The 22,883-nt window shown below is 36.3% G+C and overlaps 1 protein-coding gene across 1 annotated transcript in view; it reads right to left on the bottom strand.

Annotated features, from left to right (window-relative positions):
- The window catches only part of Polr2E (DNA-directed RNA polymerases I, II, and III subunit Rpb5), a 48,164-nt gene that overhangs the window by 2,696 nt on the left and 22,585 nt on the right, over positions 1 to 22,883 (bottom strand). The window contains exons 4-7 of the mRNA XM_089086324.1: positions 21,434 to 21,558; positions 19,276 to 19,403; positions 14,049 to 14,127; positions 4,768 to 4,917 (exon numbers count right to left, since the gene is read on the bottom strand). Coding sequence (XP_088942450.1) covers positions 4,768 to 4,917; positions 14,049 to 14,127; positions 19,276 to 19,403; positions 21,434 to 21,558 — 482 coding nt within the window. The remainder of the gene's footprint in view (positions 1 to 4,767; positions 4,918 to 14,048; positions 14,128 to 19,275; positions 19,404 to 21,433; positions 21,559 to 22,883) is intronic.

The following is a 22,883-nucleotide window of genomic DNA, read 5'->3' as shown; positions in this document are numbered from 1 at the left end:
ATGCAACACTATCCATTGCTATAAAAACCCAATTTTGTGGCCGGGTACCCATTAATACAAGAATGTCAGGCTAATACTTGTCTCCTAACAAGAACTATAAACACTGAAAATGGCATTGCCGTGATCAGTTTGAAACTTAAAGGGAAAATTCTTGATCCAAGAGGGACCTAATCCACTGATTTTGAAGTAGCTCGTGAAAATCTACTAGCATAGATAAATATGCATTTTATTAGAAAAAGGGGTTAAATAACATCCCTAGGGGGTGCAACCTTGATTAAAACTCTAAAATAATAACTCTAAAAATGTTAAATTGCCTATTTTTCAAGAGATGGATGTTCATGCAAGCGTATTTGTGTTGTTTCCCAAGAGTAGTATCGAGCCAGTAGTTGTAGATTATCGAAAGAGGGCTCATCTGAACAAAATTTATCAGATCTAATGCCCATTCCCATTTAGAAAAAAGAAAAGAAATCGCGCCTTAGCAAAGAGCCAGTTTCCGGCCTAATGTCCTGTTACGCTTCAATTTTAACACATTGGAAAGGTATTTATATGACTTCCCTATTTTAGCGGCCACAAGGACGCGTGGTATGACGCACGTCCATAAACGAACATGCAGTCCATAAAAAAGTCCATAAAAAATCGTTATATAAACAATAACAGATATACAGCATAATATAGTTAAGCATCAACTATTAAAGCCAAACAACCAGTGGATTCTTCTAAGGTGGGTATTTAAGCCCCAAAAGTGTTTTACGGCCTACATTTCTATGAGAGGTGCCTCAGGGGAATCCGATGAACATTCAAATGGTTACGTATTTAACCTTCATTGGGAAAATATATCGAGGATATACCATGCGGTACGGCTGCTAAGGGGATGAAAACTTTCCTCTTATTGGGAAAACGATACTTTGCTTAAAAAAATTCCATTTATTTTGAAAACCGAATACACTAAATGAGCCATTTTCCTCGAAGCATTGTTATATATCGAACTTCAATGTTCAACGTTCACCTGCAATTACCAGCTCTCTATATTGCACGAAAACTGCTGTCAGTAAAGCACTGGCAAAACTATGGCGCAAATAGCAGGAAGTTGAGCAGTAGAGCAGCCTTCCCATATACCGGATACTTTCTGTTCGTTTTAAAGTTTAGTGTCATGTCAAATGATACGACTACTCCTGGGGAAAAAATAGTTTTTTTTTCTTGTATGAATTCAATTTCTCTTTCCTGTTTATTCTCCACTGACGCCAAAATAACTTCATTCCGTTCCAGGGTGGTTAAGAAATTCAGACGTGAATTTATTTTCTCCTTCGTGGACATCTTTGCAGACGTTAAAATAACACTTCTTCATTCTAGGGTGAAACATCAGCAATTTCAATTGAAATAAGTAATTTTGGCGTGAATTCAATTCCTTCTTCCTGTTTATCCTTCACCGACTCACGCACGCTAAAACAACACCTTCCTTCATTTCACTGTAATTTTGCTTTGTCTTCTAACAGCAGGTTTTGTTGTGCAACGCTTTCCTTTGCTATTCAATGTGAGTTTTGCCGTTTCTTGATTCATGCCTTGTTCTTTAGCTGTTTAGTCATTTATTAGCTTCTGTAATTTTGTATGCGTCAAAGATATTAAAAACGGTAAGACCAGACCTGGAGGAAAAATAAATATGACATCACTCATATGATTAAAAGAAAGGCTCTAAACAACTTTTCTCAAACTTGTGACCTATCTAGATCTTTTTCAGGTCAGAAACTCCCAGAGTGCCAATTTTCAAAAAATAAAATAAAAATATGGACCCTTTTTCAAGAAAAAAGTTATGTATACATACATACACAATTGCTCGTTTAGTTAGAGTAGATGAGTTCGGTTAATTATGTCAGTGCGTCCCAGAAACGAATGCAGAAATACAGTTCTGGCCTCAAAATCGGGATTTAACTTCTAACCTTTTGGTTATTCCTTTAGGTTGTAAAACCATGTAAGATCACAAAAATTATAGGATGTGACCCTTAAATAAAAACAAACACTTTAATAGTATTAAGAAAAACATTGAGGGAATAAAACCAGAAGGTGATATAAACAAAACACTCCAATATAGCCAGGGCCGGATCGAGTAGGTGCGGGGCCCGATTAGAATTTTTTTTCGGGACCCCTCAATATATAGCCTAGATGAATGTGTTAAGGATAAATTCTGTACCAGATTCCAGTACAGTCTTTAAGACTTGAAGTTGGTAATGCCACAATTTTAATAGCTTTGTTAATTTTTGCGCCATAACATTTGTGCTCTATTAAGGTCAAATTAATGTTTTACAGACAAAAGCTATAGAATGCAGCCCTTTCTTTTGGTGGGTTTCCTTTCCGTACTTGTGGACCTAAATGGAGTCTAGGAGTAAAGCTGATAGATTGTATTGGATAAATGGTCTATGATAATCTTTCGCTTGTATGGACTGCACACATATTTGGGATATACCAAACGCCAGAGTAGACTCTGAGATTAAGAGATGATGAGAGATGATTTCAACAGGTTTCAGAATTTTTCCCCCATAGCATTTGAGCCCTATCCGGGAAGTCTAAGAAAGAGCATCGAGCTTGAAGTACGCCAACAGAGACCTAAGAACTGGAAATCTAAATTGGACTTAAAATAGGACAGTATCAACCTAAATGCCAGGACTGGAAAAAAATTCAAACTCGCTCTCAAGTAATTTTGTTTGTAATTTACAATACCTGACGTCATTTAAAAAACTGAATATGACTATATTTAAGGAACGAAGAAACAAAATGATTCAGTTCTGACACGATACCCCTTGTCCAAATATAAGTGTGTTATATCATCTTGTTATTGAAGATGTGGTTTTTGGCAAAAATCACGCTTCATCTGAACATTCTCCTTAGGGTCATTTACAAAAGGTACATAATGTAACCATTCCCTTTCAAACGAGGCCCTCTTTGATGTTTAGCGCAACGAAAAAAAAGTCAAGGAGAATGACCTATCGGACACATTTCTGTTACCGTGAATGTCCAAAATTCCCTTTTTCAGCTTAGATTCAATTAACTTTGCCAGAGAGCTTTTTCAGTCTTACGCAAGCTATAATGGTAAAACTTAAAGTTAGGTTAGATTATGTTAATTTAGGTTAGGTTAGCTTAGGTTAAATTTGATTACAAATTTCAGATATGGGTTAAAAACCTAACGTAAGCTAGCTTAACCTAACCAAACCTAATACAACCTAACCTGTCGTCATTAAACCTTGCATTAAACTGAAAAAGATGACTGGCAACGGTGACTAACTACAAAAAAAAAGAAGGTATTTCGGACATTCACCAATGAATGTCGACATTCACGGTAATAGTTCTACTAAATTACCCGCCTTTTCTACTAAATTACCGGGTAAATAATAGTTCTAAGAAAATATCCGAGGGTCCTCCAAGTTGAGCTGGAATGAGACTTAAAATCGTTGGGGGATCTTTTGGGGGCGGCTAAACCAGAGGCGTTGGAGAGATTGGAACGGGGAAGGAGTGATTTCTCTCTTTCTCAGCCAGCTTAATGTTTAAGGTTAGAGACTTAACACTTCATTTTAAAGACCAAAAAACTAGTAGAGTGCATTAGAAAAGATCGTGTGTCAATGCTGGTTTTACTATATAATTGCGGCCGTATTGGGCTAGTTCACCATAATAGTTTTCGTTTGGCTACGAAACTTGTCCAAAGCCTGCCTGGACGGGTCAAAATTGTTGAAGGTTATTGCTACAAACCAGCTCCATCCTTCTTATTCTTCGGAGGCTTAGAACAGTTTTGTGTTCCAGACTCTAATCTATAGCTCGTGATTTAAATAGACATTTTTTTTATCGAGAAAATCATCCTTATGTATTGAGCTAAAGTTTTTCTATGCTGATAAAATCAGTGCACTTATTATATTTAGCATCAGCCTCTCTGACATGAACTCCTGAAGTTTCATCAAGTACTACACGTTCAATAATGATGACACGTCTTTTTACACGTTTTTATTCACTTTGATAAAACTTTGATGTTTCGGCTAAAGATTAACAACACCAAAACAATTTTGAGCTTATTATGCCCTCGCCTATAAGAAGATTTAAATTTCACTCTTCGGTAAAATGTATATCTTGGCATTTCCCCTCTTATCAAATGGGTGGGTTATATCTCCTACTACTACTAACAGCTCACAGAAGCACCTAGGTACCTGAGGCTAATATAGCTACACACGCTCCTCCTCCCTCCTAATCTATCCAACGCCTCCCTCTTTACACTCTCCCAGAAAGTTCTTATTTCTATTAAATCTTTCCTTACGACATCCTTCCGCCCTTATCGGGGACGACCTACTTTTCGTGTGGCCCTAGACGGATGGCCGACAAGGACAATATTTGGCAATCTGTGACGGCAATCTTGATAGTCTAATCTCGGACAATTGGGACGGTGGATTACATCACTATACCCGAAAAGAAAGGGCGAATATTGCACCTTCCCAAAAAATAGTAAAATAATGTGAAAGATTTCTTTTTCTGGGTATTTGTTCAATAGTCACATTGCCAGAGACAAAAGACTACTTACCTTACAAGAGCCAGGGGACGGCGGGTATAATTTGGATACACTGTCTAAGTACCTTTATCTCAAGCACTGTTCTCCATGGTTACTTATATGGCATAATGTATACCAAATTAAAGCTGAGGTATTCTACTAAATAATTTCCTACGTGAAGTTTTGTAAAGAAAAGCCTATTCTTGTTAGAACTTTTAAGCCTTAGTGCACGTAGTGTAAGAGCTTACTTCTAGAATCTCCGACAGCATACCCTCTTCTCCTTCAGCAGCTTCGTCAGCTTTTGACACTTTTCCTCGTTTGAAGTGTTCCGGTCGTACAACATATTTTACTGCTTGATAACTTACAGCTCCTGTCATCTTTGATGTGGTTTTGACAATCTAGAAAATGGAAAAGATCTTTTCACAATGATCTGGCTTGACACAATCTTACTTATTACAGGATGACCTGAGCTCATAAGAGGTCAGTCCCATATTAGCTCCAAATCACGAAAATTAGGGGAGGCGGCAAGGATTTTCTTCTCTCTGGTTTTGATAAAAAAAAAAATGTTCCATGTCCTATTCCCTCTTAATTGGCGTTCATGTAATTTCACCAATTCTAGGTTCTAGGGTTTTCAGTGGTTTATATCACCCAACAATTGATTCATTCTTAGCTATTTATATTAAACAAGGATAGCCCCCCCCCTAAAAATAGTGTACATTTTTTTATCATCTGACCCAAATATTTTGTGTGAAACCAATTTGAACAAGTCCATTCTGAAATGAATTTAAGAAGGTACTCGATAAAATAAGAAACAAAAAGAATACGACATTTGACCGCGATGCTGATCTCCGTTTCATGGCCTTCCGGCCAGGAAGTACAAAGGGGGGTTGGGGGCCAACCCTTCTGTGCTTTCACACACCTTTCCTGTTTAACTTCCCCATATTTCTCCAGGTAGCCTACGCACATAGAGCTGGGTCGACTTTGGGTAAGCTTACAGAATCACACCACGGACCCCCGTTCCAGACCAATAAACCAGCGACACCAGGACTCGAGCCCCTGTCCTCACAGACTGAGGATCTCAAATCTAGCGTGCTAACCACTCGGCTAGGACAGCTATACTCAAGAAAGTTCTCAATATCAAACTGCGAATTCTGGATTTTTTTCAATCTCGAGAGCGCCGCTTTAAAACCAAAACCGGTGATCGATTTCTTTTTCACCTTTTTCCACAAATTGTTCGGTCAAGCGACCACCTATACGAGCGATCTATCAAAGGAATTAAATAAAAAAAAACAAGTGTTTTCAACTGAAAGTAAGGAGCAACATTAAAACTTAAATCAAACAAAAATTATTACGTATATGAGGGGGTTCACCCCATCGGCAATACTTTGCCCTTTACCCTAAGTTCGAATTTTGTTTCAATTCTGTATGAATACCCCCTGAAGTACAAAGGCCGTTTAATTAAAATAAATAGCTCTTTTGAAAGTACTAGAAAAAATTTAGCGTAGAGAGCGAGGTAAGAACTAGGGGGCGAACCCCCTCATATACATAATAATTTCTGTTCGTTTTAAGTTTTAATGTTGCTCCTTACTTCATATGGAAAAACTTGTTTTTTTATTTAATTTCTGTTCGTTTTTTATGTAATGCTGGGAAATCCGGCGCCCCCTTAATAGAAAATTCCCTTCCCCCATGAAAAATTCTTCCATGGAAAGATCCTCTCACGTAGCCGCCAACCCCCTCCCCAACCAGAAAAAATCCCCCCTGAAAATGTCTGTATACCTCCCAATAACCAATACTGTATGTAAACAATGGGCAGAGTTCACAACTGGCAGCCTTTCCTCCGGTGACTGCGGGGGATTAAGTCACCCTCAAGGACATAGTTATTAGATTTTCCGACTATATTGATCAAAATGACTATCTCACAATTTTGATCGAGTGACTTTGGGAAAAAATTTGCGTGGGAGGGGTCTAATTGCCCTCTAATTGTTTGGTCACTTAAAAATGCACTAGAGCTTTTAATTTCCGTTCGAATGAGCCCTCCCGCTATATTCTAGGACCACTGGACCGATGCGATCACCCCAGGAAAAATAAATAAATAAATACGCATCCGTGATCCTTCTTCTTGCAAAAAATACAAAATCACACATCTTTGTAGATAGGAGCTTGAAATCCCTACAGTAAGGTTCTCTGATACGCTGAATCTGATGGTGTGATTTTTAATAAGATTCTATGACTTTTAGGGGGTTTCCCTCTTTTTTTTTTAAAAAAAGGGCAAATTTTCTTATATATTTGAAATCAGCATAAAATCCGATTCTTTTGATGTATCTATTGGCATCAAAATTCGTTTTTTAGAGTTTTGGTTACTATTGAGCCGGGTCGCTGCTTACTTACGGTTCGTAACCAAACGAAACTGTTTGATTGACACATCACTGACCATAGATTTCGAAATACTTTTTTTTTGTACTTAGCATGTTTTTTTATGATTCATTAATTATACTCAGTTTTTGCTCAGCATATTTCATTAATGACAAAAAATGGTTGATTCAAAAAATGGATTTTCTTATTGCATTAATTAATTATAAAAAAAAACTGATGAAAGTAAAGAGCGAAGTTGAAACTTAAGACTAACAAAATTACTGCTTCGCGGTTTATTCAACATATTTTTGAAAAACTGTTAGAAACAAACTGACTCGTGATATTTCCCTGTACTTGTTTGTTTGTTAATAAATTTCGTTAATAAATTGTTAATAAAATTAATAAAATTTTAATAAATTTTTGTTAATAAATTAATTTTGTTTGTTTTAAATTTCAACTTGGCTCTTTACTTTCATCAGAAAAACTTTGATTTTTCAAAACTAATTTTTGCACTTTTTAATGTATTAACAATACTGACAATACACATTATAAAAATTATTTTTCAAATTTAGGTGAAGAAACTAATCAAAATAACAGAGTTTTTTTTGCTGAAATAAGGCATCAAGTTTAACATCTCACTTAAACTTTGCCTTAAAAAAAATCTGGGATATGTCATCAAAGGCGTCAATGGGGTATTTGTCCTTGGCATCTTTGAGGAGTTGCCAATAAAAAACTCATGAAATTTTTAAAAGAATTTAAGATATACAGTTAGAACAATTTACAAAAATTAGTGTTTTCATTATTTCTCCCTATTTGACTTTGACTTAGGCATTTTGGAAGAACTGATCATTGGCGGAAATGAATTCGCGCTTGTAAGAGAATACACACAAAACATTTTTGTGTCAACTGTCCAAGATTCAAGCTTCTTTTACCGAAGGCACAAGTCGTAACCACTAAGACTGAAGCGCCATACAAGTCTTCTATATACTAGTTACTTTTTAGAACCACCGATTTATAGAATTTTTAAAATTTATGACGATAAAATAACCTAGGCCTCAAACTTTTATCATTGCTTGATGCGGCTTTTTAATGTTCTTTTCCACTACAAATCTACAAAAAGCAAGCTGAAAATGATCCTTTAAACATCTCTCTGCAATGTTGCCTGTGTATAGTTCTATTGGTGGCAAATGAGGGTAAATTAAAAAAAAAAACAAAAAAAAACAGAAGGGCATTTTTGTGTCATATGGCACTTTACGATGATGATATGTTGAATCTACAAAAAAAACAAGCAGATATAAAAATTAGCTTTTAAATGATCACTTAAACAGTTCTCTATGATATTCCAGTCCCCCGCCCAGCCTTTGGAATCGAAAAATGACACCCAAATTGCACTTTTAAGGTGCCATATGGTACTTTATAACAACGTTATCAATTCGAATTTGTAAAAAACGATCAGAATTAAAAAAAAAAGTCTTTAAACGACCCCTTAAACAGCTCTCTATGATGTTCCAGTTACCCACTAGTGACAAAAGAAAAAAAAACAGAAAAAAAGAGGACACAGTGTTACCATTACAGAAAAGTAATTTTCCTTGTTCTCCAAAATTGGGGGCTGTAAGTTTCCTGTAAAGGAATTTTTACAGTGACAATTTTAATGGTGCACTTTTCAGTTTGTTCTGAAGTCCTTTTCGAGGCGTTCCAGGCTCTTCTAAACATTCCTGCAAATTTGTTTTCAAAATAACATTTTACTATTAAGATTAATCGAAATAGTAATTACAATTTTTTAATCACCTACAAATGGAAAATCATTTAACAGTAAAAAATGATTTTTTTTAGCTTTTGGCTACAATGGGCCGTGCTTCGCCCTTTACTAGGTAGCACTTATCGCTGCAGCCATGATGCAACAATGGAAACCATGGTTGTTACTTAAAAAATATATATGAATTGATTTAAAATGATGTGTGAAAAACTGTAAGTAAGGAGTGACCTGGCTCAATAGTAACCGAAACTCTAGACAACGGAATTTTGATACCAATAGATACATAAAAAGAATCGTATTTTTATGCTGATTTCAAATATATAGGTTTCATCAAGTTTAGTTGTACCCAAAAAAAGTTAAGAGTCTGAGAAAATTTGCCTTATTTTCGAAAATAGGGGGAAACAAGCCCAGAAAGTCATAGAAAGTAATGAAAATCACACCATCAGATTCAGCGTATCAGAGAACCCTACTGTAGAAATTTCAAGCTCCCATCTGCAAAAATATGGAATTTTGTATTTTTGCCAGAAAAAAGATCACGGATACGATACGTGTCTATTTGTTTTTTTTTTTCCCAGGGGTGATCGTATTAACCCAGTGGTCCTAGAATATCGCAAGAGGGCTCATTCGAACAGAAATTAAAAGTTCTAGTGCCATTTATAAGTGACCAATTAATTGGAGGGCAACTAGGCCCCCTCCCACGCTCATTTTTTCCCAAAGTCACCCGATCAAAATTTTGAGATATCCATTTTGTTTAGCACAGTCGAAAAATCTAATAACTATGTATTTGAGGATGACTTAATACCCCACACCCCCGGGGGAAGGGCTACCAGTTATTAACTTTGTCCATTGTTTACATATAGTATAGGTTATTGGGAAGCATTCAGAAGTTTTCAGGGGGATTTTTTTCTGGTGATATGGGGTTGGGGGGAGGGGTTACATGGGAGGATCTTTCCATGGATGCATTTTTCATAAGGGAAGGGGATTAAATAAACAAAACAAGTTTTTTCAACTTAAAGAAAGAAGCAACATTAAAACTTAAAACCAACGGAAATTATTACGTATATGAGGGGGTTCGCCCACTCGTCAATACCTCGCTCTTTACGCTAAAGTTTTTTTTAGTACTTTAAAAAGGGCTATTTATTCTAATTAAACGGCCTTTGTGATTCAGGGGTCATTCTTAAGGAATTGGAATAAAATTCGAACCTTAGTGTAAAGAGCAAGGTATTGACGAGGGGGCGAACGCCCTCATATAGGTAATGATTTCTGTTCCTTTTAAGTTTTAATGTTACTCCTTACTTTCAGTTGAAAAAACTTGTTTTTTTAATTTAATTTTATCAAAAAATTACTAACTTAGTTGTCTGTTTTTGTATCTTCTCAGCTCAATTAAATGGAAATCTAATGCAGCCCATTAGAAAAAAAATTATAAAATGTCCAATTCCAGGAGAAAAAGAGAAAGAATGAAATGCACTACAGATTAAACAACAACGCCTCTGAATAGTATCATTTTTCTTTCAGCTTTGATCGCACATTGGTATGAAATGTGTCAGTTAGGTTTTCTTTGCAAACGATACTTATTTTTTGTTTACAAAAATTGTTGGGAACAACTGTTTTATTTACACGTGTATAGACCTTTTTATTTTTGTTTTTATCAGACCGTATCATATCTAAATTTTATCCCAACTGCAGTGTCAGGCACGTACGCAGAGGTGGGGGGGGGGGCTCCGGGCCGGGCCCCCCCCCAAATCACACCATTTTTTTTCGCATATTTTTCTGATCATTCACACAGAATAAGGGATAGTGGTTAATTACTGATCTAGACCGAATTTGTTAACCGTTTTCGAGGATTTTTCGGCCTGTAATTACCCAATAGGGTCACCAGCATAGAATTAACCCATTTCCTCTCCAACTTCTCACCCCCTGTCAAGCAATCTTTGAGTTATCTGTTAGTTTGAAAGATCATCTGTTCCTGGTCCTTCTCTAGGGAATAAAGCGGTCGTTCTTGCAAATAAACCCTGGCTTATTCAGTTGACAGTCTAAAACAAAGTGTTGCTAAAGAAAGGACAAGTGTAAAAATGTCGAAAAAACAACAGAGTGTTCTCCAGCTTTGAGGTAAAAAACGACGAATTAGTGAGGTTGACTCGGAAAAAAGTGACAATAGTGATCATCTGAACATTGCCGTTGCGACTGAACCTTCGACTTCAGCTCAAGGACCAATACCAAATGCTGAGGTAGTAGCAGACAAACGTGAAGAAATAAACATTGACGTTGAGCTTGACATTGGAACCTTTTTAGAAGGAAGAGGTTCGGTTTCCGATGAAAAAAAGTATAATTTGCTGAAAAGGCATTTTAAACCAAACAAGGACTATCCTTTTCCGGTTCATGTCACAGGCTCAAAAACAAGGAAGTTTCAAGTTAGTTGGATGGATAAGTACGCTTGGCTAGTATTTTCTGCAGTGAAAAAAGGGTGTTTCTGCAAATATTGTGCTTTGTTTGCTTGTGATCAAGCCGGAAGGGGGTCTCACCAAAAATTAGGGCAGCTTGTCTTGGCGCCTCACGTGAATTGGAAAAACGCCCTGGAAGACTTTTCTAAACACCAGTCAAACTCCTACCATAAAGACGCTGTTGTTTGGGGGGAAAGTTTCCTGGTAACAATGAGTGGGCAAAAGTCCTCTATAATGGAAGCCTTGAATAATCAGAAAAGAGATGAAATAGAAATAAACAGAAAACGGCTCCGTCTAATCACAGAAACAATACTGTTGTGTGGACGGCAAGGACTTGCACTGCGTGGGGATGAAGATTCGGGGAAATTGACCTTTGTAGAGCCTGTAAAGAACGATGGAAATTTTAGGACCTTGCTGCGCTATCGGACGAAAGACGATCCAATAATGAAAGAGGTGTTTGAGAAAAGTGCGGGCAATGCCCAGTACTGCAGTCCCAGAATTCAGAACGAACTGGTTGATATTTGCGGACAGCTTATTACCACAAAGATTGTTGATCAAGTGAAATCGGCTTATTTTTTCACCATCCTGGCGGACGAGACAACCGACATATCAAGGCAGGAACAGATGGCTCTAGGGCTTCGATTTTTGGACAGCGAAACTTTGCAGATCAGGGAAGAGTTTGTCGAGTTTGCTGTTGTTGAAGACTTGCGAGGTGAAAGCCTCAGTCAATTTATACTAAGTCGAATTGAGAAACTTGGTCTCGATATGAAACTATGCAGAGAACAAGGGTATGATGGGGCTGCAAACATGAGCGGACATTTGTCAGGAGCCCAGGCTTTTATCTCGAACAAATATCCACTCGCCAAGTATGTTCACTGTGTCTCCCACTCCTTGAACTTGGTTTTGACGGACTCGAGCAAGATCCCTGATATCAAGCCCTGTATGATGGTTTTTATTCGTGAAATAGTTAATTTCTTTCACTTCAGTGCCTAGCGAAGCGCTGTCTTAAAAACTTACACTGAAGTCAATCTGAAAAGATTGTGCGAAACTCGATGGGTCGAAAGACACGATGTGATACAAATATCAAAGCAGTTAGTTGTTCCGATCTTTAAGGCCCTAGAACACATAGAGACAAATGGGGACTCCGTGGCGTCTTCAAAAGCCAGAAGTCTGCTCAATAACATCCTGAGCTTGGACCATATTGTGACCCTTATTGTGATGGATATGTTTATGGGGTACACACTGAATTTGTATCAGCTGCTGCAGTCAGAAAACATCGATATGACTATGTGCATTCAGTGTGTCGAAAGTGTGACAGAAATGTTTCAAGATACACGAAATAAGGCGGAGGAGAAGTTCGGTCAGCTGTTTTCGGAAGTCACGTGCATATGCCAGGAACTCGAAATCACCGTTGCCCTGCCACGAAAGAGAAACATCGTCAACATCCCAAATGATATTCCGGCAGAAAAGCAAACAAAATTTTACTATCGAGTTTCCCTTTTCATCCCATTTGTGGACCAACTCATACAATCACTCGAATCTCGATTCACAAAGCACAAAGTTATTCTGAAAGGCCTCAGCGGAATCCCCATCTTTTGTCGTAAAAGAGTCTATTGGCGATGTTAAAGACCTGATCAAGTTATTTGCCTCAGATCTAACAAGCTCGGAGTCGGCTGTGAAGGCTGAGCTTCAACTATGGCGGGCTGAGTGACTAAAAATAGCTCTCTGTCTTTTTCCAGAGACGGCAGTGCAGAGCCTGGCTGAGTATGAGCGAGGAATATTTCCCAATGTCCATACTTTATTCCGCATTTTCTGTGTAATTCCCACTTCTACGTCAGATGTTGAGAGGTTATTTTCTTCAAAGAAAAGGCTAAAAACCTATCCCCGCAGCCGAAAGGGTGAAGGTCGACTAAATGGCTTGGCACTTTTGAACGTCCATCGAGATGTTTCTGTATCAGTGGGTGAGATTCTGGAAAAGTGTGCTCTTAGCTCTGCTCGTCGGTTGCAGTTTGCAATATAGGGTGAGTCTCTATTTCTTGATATGTGTGCTTTTGGTTTTTGTATATGTTACGTAATATAATGCGCCTTTTATATACTGTTTTGAAGGATTTGGGCCCCCACCGAAAAAAAATTCCTGCGTACGTGCCTGTGCAGTGTTTCCACGAAATCTGGCCAATATGACTTTTTTGTTTGCAATTTGTTTTTCTAAGCCCATAGAAAAAACCGTGACTAACAAAAGTTAACAGAAAATGGAGACAGAGATACTCACCCTTAGTGCGTTAGACCATTCCAAGATTACTTATCCGATAAGCCAAACTGCTTATCCTTACCATTTCACCAAATGTAAAAGACGTCAATGGTTAATAGGATTACTACTTGGAACGGTCTGGATTAGTTATCGGATAAATTATACCTGCTAACCCTGGAAAATGTAGGATAACTGAGGATAAATGACGTCATAAAAAAAATTAATCTTTTAAAAAATGGAAAAAAATGTGAAACTACATGCAGAGAACAAAGGGGACAGTAATTGTGAAATGTGGCACACCTTCAGGGATTTCTAAGTAAGCTATGTTTACAGTGAAGTACACGTGATTAATATATGTTGTTATTCGTTAGTTGCCTATAGCGTTTCAGTTTACAAGTTGCCGAATGATTATTTGTTGTTATCTTTTACGGATTACATCCGGGAACTTAATATTAACCGGAATAGTCAGAAAAGGGATGCTCAAACTCATTACCGACGTATTCATATCATTTAGATTATTGTGGAGATGCTCTCACGTAATCTAAGCTACAGAATCCAATTCATCAGGTCTTGAGGCTGGTCGCCGAAGCTGATATCAAACTCTTTGTCCCGTTTTACCAAGCAGATATCAATCTCACTGTGCTACCACAGGACATCAACTTATGAATGTAAGCCACAGCTATATTCTATCAGCAACTACTCACAACAAGTGCCTAGGTTTGAGATACTTACATCTCCAGAAGACAATCCCAAATACTTTACAGCCTTGTCTGTAGCATGGATCAATGGGAGACAGTCTATGGTTATACTCCTGGAATAAAAGACAATGCAGTAGCGTTAGCTCAATAGACTGCATGTCATACTTTGGAAAAACTTGAATTTACATCCCAACCCCTGGGACATAGCAGGTTCTATCGATTAGTTCTTAATTTAGGTCAATCAAACTTAACTATCTAACGGATCAACTAATCACAAACCATACTTTCTGGAATTGATTTTAATGTATGAATAAGCAGAATAACCAAACCGCTCCAGTCAACACAAGTTGGTAAAAAAAACAATATCTACGAAATGTGTTTATTTTCCTTGATCTTATTCTAACATTGCAAAGTTATTCAAGAAGTGGAAAGCCTATTTCATTAGTATTTTCATCCTGGATATTTTCTACTAGCAGTAAATCTTTATATCCTTAGAGAAACTCATTATAAAGATAGAAAAAGCATTTCAAACCTCCATATTTTTCTTATTATCAAATAATCACGACTAAAATGTTTACTTTGATTGGTCAGTCACAAGATTTACGCATAGCCCAACTCACCAAATTTATGACGGGGGCCATTCTTAGCGCTTGTAGTCGTACGTAATCTTGATAAAAATCTACATGTATGACTTCAATAGGGCTTAGACCAAAGAGTATGGGTAATTTATAAGAGTGAAAAGTTGCGCTAGTGTCGGCAATTTTTTTTATCAACATCATCTAGCGTTTGGCAAGTCTTGGTACTTTTTTTCAATGAAATAATTAATTAAATTAGTATGATTGGTAAAACTAGGGTAATAATAAGTATGTGATCTCGGTTCCTGACAGAAAAATTAATACAGAGCTTGAAAAAATGCCAAGTGTCGCCAAAGGCTAGATAGCGCTGATAGTTTTTTTTATCGACATTGGCGCTAGTTCCCACTCTTTAAAATTGGTTTTGTGTTTCAAATATATTTAATTGTAGCTCCAATTTTGTATTTGCCTCTATAACTGAACCGACAAAAATTAAAAGTAAGAGTATAACAAATTTTTCTAGGAATGAAAAAGTAATGCTTTTAATGGCAATTATTTATTTACGTATAGTGGAGTGAAAATATTATTAACTAACTTTAATGACAATACATAAAATGAGGTTGAATCTAAAAAAAACTATTAGCTGATAATTATTCTTTCTTACAGAGCCAGAGAAGAGCCAATCGGAGCCAATCCAAAAGGCGGTATGTGGCCCTTGTGCTTCAGGAATCGTTATTAAAGAATTGGGACAAAAGATCAAACTGTAGCGTAAAGAGTGGGGTATAGAAGAGGGAGCATCCCCCTCATATACGATATAATTTCTGTTCGTTTTAATTTTTAATGTTGCTCCTTACTTTCAGAACGTTCCTCTCAGGCAAAGTACTTCCACCCGGGGAATTACCCCAGGATAATTCCATCTTCGCTGGAAATTCCCCCCTAGCAAATTTCTTGCAGACGATTCGCCTGAAAAATAGTCGTCAGCATACTTAAATTTTAAAAAGAAGACTTGTTTTTATTTAATTTCTAATGGGTTTTCAAGTCATGGTGGAATCCCAACTGTGTGGAAAATTTTTCACGGAAATCCCGCCCCTCAAGCGGAAAATTTTGCCATGGCGATTTTTTTCTGGTGATAATTCACCCATAGAGAATTTCTCCCGTGGAAAATCCTTCGTGCTTAAAAATCCCCCAGAGAATTCCGACTTCGCCCGCTGAAAATTTCCTCTAGGCAATACCTCAGAGCATCTCCACATGTAAAATTGGGCAAACTTCATAATTTGCGGACCTTCCTCCGGGGGCTGTGGGTGTTTATGTCATCCCCAAAGACATGGTTTTTGGGCCTTTCAACTATACTGAACAAAATAGCTGTCTCAAAATTTTGTTAGGACAACATTAGGCAAAAAGGGCGTGGGGCTAGTTGCCCTCCATTTTTTTGGTCACTCAGAAAGGATACTACAACTTTTAATTTCAGTCTAAATGAGCCCTCTCCAAATCTTGTAGAGCCATTGGTTCGAATCGACCACCCCTGGAAAGAACAAAGAAAACAAACAAATAAACACGCATACGTGACCTTTCTTTTGGCAAAAAACATAAAAAAAGAGAAAGAAAAAAAAAAACTCTACATAAAGATTCTCTGATACGCTAAACCTGATGGTGTATTTTTCATTAAGTGTGGCGAAGAAGGGAACGCAGCTGTGTAATAAGTTTTTAATAGTAGTATTACGTCTTGACAAACAAAACAAATCATCTGCAAAACGTGTGGCCCAAGATCGTCCTTGTCTATGGTCAAACAAAAAGCAGGTCACCCCCGAATGGCGTGGGAGGATATCACAAGGAAAGATTGAAGAAAAATGGGAATTTCCTGGGAGCGTGTAAAGAGGGAGGCTTTGAATAGATTGGTATAGAAGAGGAGCGTGCGTAGTTGTGTTGGGCTCGTGTGGCTTGTTGCTGCAGTGAGTTGTTAGTAGTAGTAACAGTAGTATGTTTTGACAATGACTTTCTAGCCTTCTGAATTTTCTGTTTCCCTCAAATTACCCTTTTTTTTTAACAAAAAAGTTAAAGGGAGGGTGTTTTATAAATTACCGTTTTTTTTGTGTTTTAAATACATAAAATGTCGATTTCCGTTTAAAAATAAAAACAAACAGTAAGAAACAATTATGAAGTTCTTCGGTGATTTTTTTATTCTTTGAACTTCTCAATCTATTGCCTATATTATAGGCTGTAATCTATAGCATATACTCTTAACAAAAAAAAAATATTGCCTTATTAATTTTTGGCGTTTAATATATCTCAATATTGGGGGAGGGGGGGGGGAATCCCAGCCGCATTTTTTAGATATGGTTCTTATTTTATACAGATTTTTCATAGGAGTTTTATACAAATTTAAGCTTGCAGCTATATTCTTTCTAGCATCCGTATTTTTCGCATAATTTTTGAAGTTGTATTTTTCGAGTTTTCAAAAAAAAAAAAAAAAAAAAAAAAAAAAAATGCAAATACTAAAGAAATATGATTACATTTTTGCAATCAGCGTCAAAAACTGAACCAGAGGACTACACTGCTGTAAAAACCCAGCAGTTAATTACTCTTGAATATCAGTTGCACATTATAGGAGAAATCGTGAAAGATGAGAAGGAACACTCTGGTAATGAAAAACGAAACGACAAAAAAAAAACTTAAAAAACAACAGTAATAATGAAATGAGAATCCTGGAGCATTATGGAAGTTCCTATCTGGATGAAAGAAATTTTTTGAATTAGCGAGAGTTCCGTCAACCCAGTAATTAAAACTAAAGAAGAGTAAAAAGTATAAAAAATATAAGCGATATCATACATATAAGTAGATAAAAACATAAATACATTAAACAGAGTTATATGTTTTAGAATAATAATTTCAGAGAATTGTGCAAAAATCCGCAAACAATTTTATTTGACTCAAACTAACTAACAAACTAAAAAAATTTAACTAAAATCAAAATGTTATTTGTTTCTTACTTCCTCGAAATTCTCAATCTATAATCTAAGCTACCATCTAATCATAAATTATTGCTTTACTACTTTGTCACGCTTGATTTAACTCAGCACTAGAGGAGTTTTAATCGCATTTTAAAAAGATCGCTAACCACCCGAAACACCAATACATTCTAAGACTTTTTTCCCACCTGATGATCAGTGCAAAAGAGTATAGGTAACTTCTAAGAGTGGGAACTGGCACTAGTGAAGACGAAAAAATTATCAACGCCATCTAATGTATGGCGACACCCGACATTTTCAAGCTATGTGATCGTTTTTCTGTCAGGAACTGAGATCGGATACTCGTTACTACCCTGATTTTACTAATTACACTAAGTAAATTATTCAGTATTAATATTACACTGAAAAAAAAGCCAAGTATCACCAAACGCTAGATGAAATTGACAGTTTTTTTGTCGACACTAGCGCCAATTCCCACTCTTATAACTTACCAATAATCTTTTATCGAGGCTTTAAAATAAAATCAATAAAAATTGTCAATCTTCCTTTTGAAATTTTGTCGCAATTTCTTCAGTAGACTTAGTCAAATTGGCATCTAAACGTACTATCTATCAAAGCCATTGGCGCGAAAAGGAGCATCAGATCCAAGATTACAACAGCCGTGTCAGCAGGCAAACAGTTTTACTCAGCAAGGAAGAGGGATGTAGCGGGGAGGGAACTTAGAAGAGTCAGTTGTGATTCTGGTCAAAAAATAACTGAGTCTTTCATGGGCATCCCCTTGGATGCTTCTACTCACAAGAAAATGGGCTAAAATAACGAGGAACCTTTATCTTCATCGTCAGCCGACTCAGAAAATCCTTTTCCCTGCTCTCTCCCTTGTCCTGGCTTAGTAAACCCACTTCACTGCAGCACACACCATGGTTGTGGATTCTCGACACAACTCCTTAATTAGTTGATGTAATTTATAATTCATTTCCTAACTCGTACTCTGTCCTCTGTCATTGTCGATCGAAGGGTAAAATATGCCATCGGTTTCCAAAATCTTGACTAACTTTGACAATGCGATAAAAAAACAACTGATAATCATATATTCTGATCGGATTGCCGAAACAAAAATAATACTACGAAAAAAAAGGGACTATAGGAGAGCCAAAAAATCTGAATTTTGAGGAAGTAGAAAAACAAACTGTGGGAAATCTGATCGTGCAAAAATCATGCCTGTAAGAAAGGAAGGGAGATTGAGTAATTTTCCCTTGACATTCCTCCAAAGGACCCATCCCCCCTTTAATAGCATCGAAAAATGAAAGCCGAATAATTAAGTTTTGCGTTTGAAAGCACTTCACCCCCAAAGTCCAGACCCATGCACACAATATATGAAAAGAAAACGAAGGCAAAATTTTAGGTACCGTGGTCTAAATCGAAAAGTTGTAAAAATTAATACAGAGATGATTACTAAAAAGAAAAGCCAAATTCTTACATTTAAAAATTTTCTCAAGATTTCATATTCATTGACATACCAACTGTTAGACACTACATAGCAAACAATAATCTGGATTGTAGAAAACTGTGTTTTCATTGACAATTAAATAATCCACATCGATGTTCTCAAATGTCAGTTAAAAAGTCCTCCAGTTTACAAAAGGAAATTTTCTGGAACGTGCAAACAGAGCTTGATTAGTTGGCGAGAATAACATCAACTTGTATACAAAATAAAAGAACAAACCGTCTTCTAAAAAGTTCTGCTTTTTCTTCTTCTGAAAGAACGTGGTATACTGGAGCTATCCTTAAACGGATTGGATTGATTACAAGCTCATCAACACTAAAAACTTCGACACCTTCTTTGACTAGGAACTAAAAAGCAAATAATGTTTTAGGTCTCGGACTAAAGGTTTCTTAAGCAGGACTTTTTGGGGGAAAATCTGCGTTTTGGTTACAAATTTCAGACTAAATGTCCGAAAAAAATATTTTTCTTCAAAGCTATAAATAACCACAAGTAAAAAGGGAAGGAAAAAATTGTCTAACACTAAGTAAATCCGCTCGCTCTTTAAGTAATTCACATGTTCTATGTTGAGTTCTATGTCTAAGTAGTGTCCTAAATTCTATACTCCCTATTTTGGACAATTTATAAATGAAATATAGAGTCAATATACTCATTTCCACAGGAAGCACAGGGATAGAGGCATCTGCCGACAATCCCCAATTGTCGCAAGAAGCCACGTCGCCATGACAGTTTTGGAAATCATGACCAATAATTACAATTTTACTGAATCTTCACCTCCCGCTTTCTTTCTCTTGAAGTTTTTTTTTTAGGGTACATGCTTTCCTAGAGCAATTATATAAATTCTATACTCACAGAAAATGCAGAGTATTTTCTGTATCATATGTTAATTTTAGCGCCCTTCTTAATAGAAAAAAAGATCGCAATTCAATAGACTACAAAACTCCGCCTGTCCTAAAGTGGCAACCGTGTCCAACGCTGGGCCAAAATGATCTAACACCCGAAATGATGACTGTTAAACATTTCGTTTTATGTACCAATAAAGCTTGCAAAGAAATAGATGGATTTCAATGAAGAGAGGGGAAGAGTCAATAATGAAAACAGTAATTTTATCTTTTTCGTCATGAGATAACCCAAATTTTCGAATTCACCTAATGTTCTAAGCATCAGGTTGGGTAGAAGGGATCTCAGATTTCAGACCTGGGTAAGCCCTTAAGAACATTATTTATACAAACATTCTAGATATACACATTTATATGTATATTTTGAAAAAAAAATATAGAAAAACGGGTATAATATTTTTATAAGCCATTAAAAAAAGACAAAGTTTTAATAATAAGAAAGGCCCGAATATTTCGACTTTACGTCCGGAAGCCTTCATCAACTGAAAAAAAAATTACACAAAAAACTAACTTAATGAAATAAAACACACAAATGAATGAAAACAAAAAAATCAAAATAGAAATCAGAAACCAAAAAAACCTCGCATCTTAATAATATCCTACATGACAACTACAAATTCATCACTACAAATAACAAAAATCTGACAAAATCAGGATAACTATACTGTCTTTCATAAACAAAAAGAAACATTATTCTTGCTTTTACATTATGGTGATACATCCTACCAGACAGACAGTATGGTTATCCTGATTTTGCTTTATTTTCTTGCTGCTTGCAACGCCATCATCAATTTTGAGTGTAGAGTCTAAAGCAGATGGCCTCAAAGAAAAAACCACTTTGACCTATGTTGTCTACTCTTTTTAATTGCCAGTATCCATGCATGTAATAACGTATTCCGAAGATTTCTCCCCCCTTTTTTTGTATTTGGAAACCCTTTTCGAAAGTGAGGTGGGCAGTGAAGGGATTTACTTGGCTCAACAAGTCTATGACCACACCATTTCATTTTGATTGACAACACCTCCATCATTGCCCCCCTTAAAAGTCTCATGCAAGTTTTCAGGCAGACGATTGAAACCAAAATGCACATCCATCAAAAGGTCACCCTTAATAGAGATACTGGAGAAACCTATCTAAGCACCATTTATAATTGCCTTATTAATTCCGATCGTTTTTATATCTACCCGCAGCCTCATAAGACATCTGATAATACTATGCCTGGTAAGCGATTAGCCTTTAGAAAAGCTTTACATAATATGGAAGTTTGAAATGCCATTCACTATCGAATTTCTTATTCAGTTATCCTTTCATCGTTATTACGGAAGGGTCTTCTTCTTTTAGTTCTAACGTTTGTTTTAAAATTTGGTTTTTATATCGTCCTTCGGACTTTAATTTTTATTCTGGACTGAGGTCAAGTGGAGGTTTTCTCTTCTTTGAATTTTTTTTTACTTTTTAATGCATCTATTAATAGCTGTATACTTACTATTCTTGAGATAGGAGCCACTTTTTGACCAACTACAATCAGCTTCTCAAATGGTACTTTATGTTTCTTTAATGCTGCTACGGTCAATTTTGATGGTTGAAATACACAGGCAACAAGAACCCTTCCTATATAAAAATTACGTTTAGTGAAATTAAGTAGCAAAAATTTAGTGAAGAAGAATAAGTCAAACTAAAATTATAGGCCGTAAACAATAAAATACAATTTACAGCTATAGTAAAACCAAAATTAACATTTGAAATACAACTGCATGGCAATAATTGTAACTAAAAGCAAAATATAGACTTCTATTTGAAAACAAGATAAAACTTTTGATCTGATGCAACAATCATGGATAAGAGAGATATATTTATTTCCAAAAAATCGCTATCACAAGCCCACAAGGGCATTAAGCTGGCAAAATTGCAGCATTCCTTAACTAGTTTTTACAATATATCATTTAGAAATTTGATGAATACCATTACTGTGGGTACAGAGACTTTAAAACAAGCTCAGTTATTGTTGTTAGGTTTGAGAAATTCTTTACATTACTATTACATTAATATTACCATTAATTTTTTTTTTAGGCCTAGTTGTGGTGGTGATCTCTTTTACAAGCTTAGCTTCTGAATTTTCTTATTTTTGGTTTATGAATAAACCCTAGTTTATTAAAAAAAAAAAAAAAAAAAAAAAAAAAAAAAAAAAAGAAAAGATCACACTCTCAAATGAGAACTCAAGTTCCAATTCTCCCGCCGCTCCAACAGAACTCTCTTGTGGTGATAATTATGTCCTATGTACTGCATGAAAACTTAAATTACGATAATAGCTCAGACATTAAACAATTTTCTGCAGGTACAAGCAGTTAAATAGCTTATCTTCACCCAATAAGCCTACTTGTTACTCAGAGAATAAAAGGGTATTTCAAGCTTCATTTGTATGTATAACTGGACACAACTAAAAAGGAGAAAAAACGTACAAAAATGTGCAAAGGTAACGAAATAACTGTATATCGGGAGGGATTGGGGATTTCTAAAAAAAAAGGTCTGAAAGATCTATTTAGACAACTATATGCCCAAATTGGGTATAGAATTTTTTTAAGGATCGATTGCTTATGAATTGTTTTGGGTACCCGTCTGACTGACCATATTTCAAACAATAAGCTGTGCGAAAAACGTTGTTAAATCCTGCCTTCTAGGGCTAACTTGAAATAAGGGTTGAGATAGCTAGGGTACTATCTGCAGATGAAGGATGACAATTTGCCTAAGATGGACCTTATCGGCCAACCATCTAAGGCCAAACGAAAAGAAGGGCGTCCTTGAATGGGGCTGGAGGATGTCCTAAGGGAAGATCTAAGGAAATATGAACTGTCCAAATACTTTACCTCCCCCCCTAATGTGCAAATATATAGCCCAAATTATATATTTCCCATATATTCTGTCATTTCTCTTTGTCT

This window comes from Artemia sp. Qi Xiang Cuo, chromosome 3 (assembly GCF_049724085.1).
Source record: "Artemia sp. Qi Xiang Cuo chromosome 3, ASM4972408v1, whole genome shotgun sequence".
Classification (NCBI taxonomy): domain Eukaryota; kingdom Metazoa; phylum Arthropoda; class Branchiopoda; order Anostraca; family Artemiidae; genus Artemia; species Artemia sp. Qi Xiang Cuo.
The sequence above is the reverse complement of the archived record's forward strand: the minus strand, read 5'-3'. Positions and strand labels throughout refer to the sequence as shown.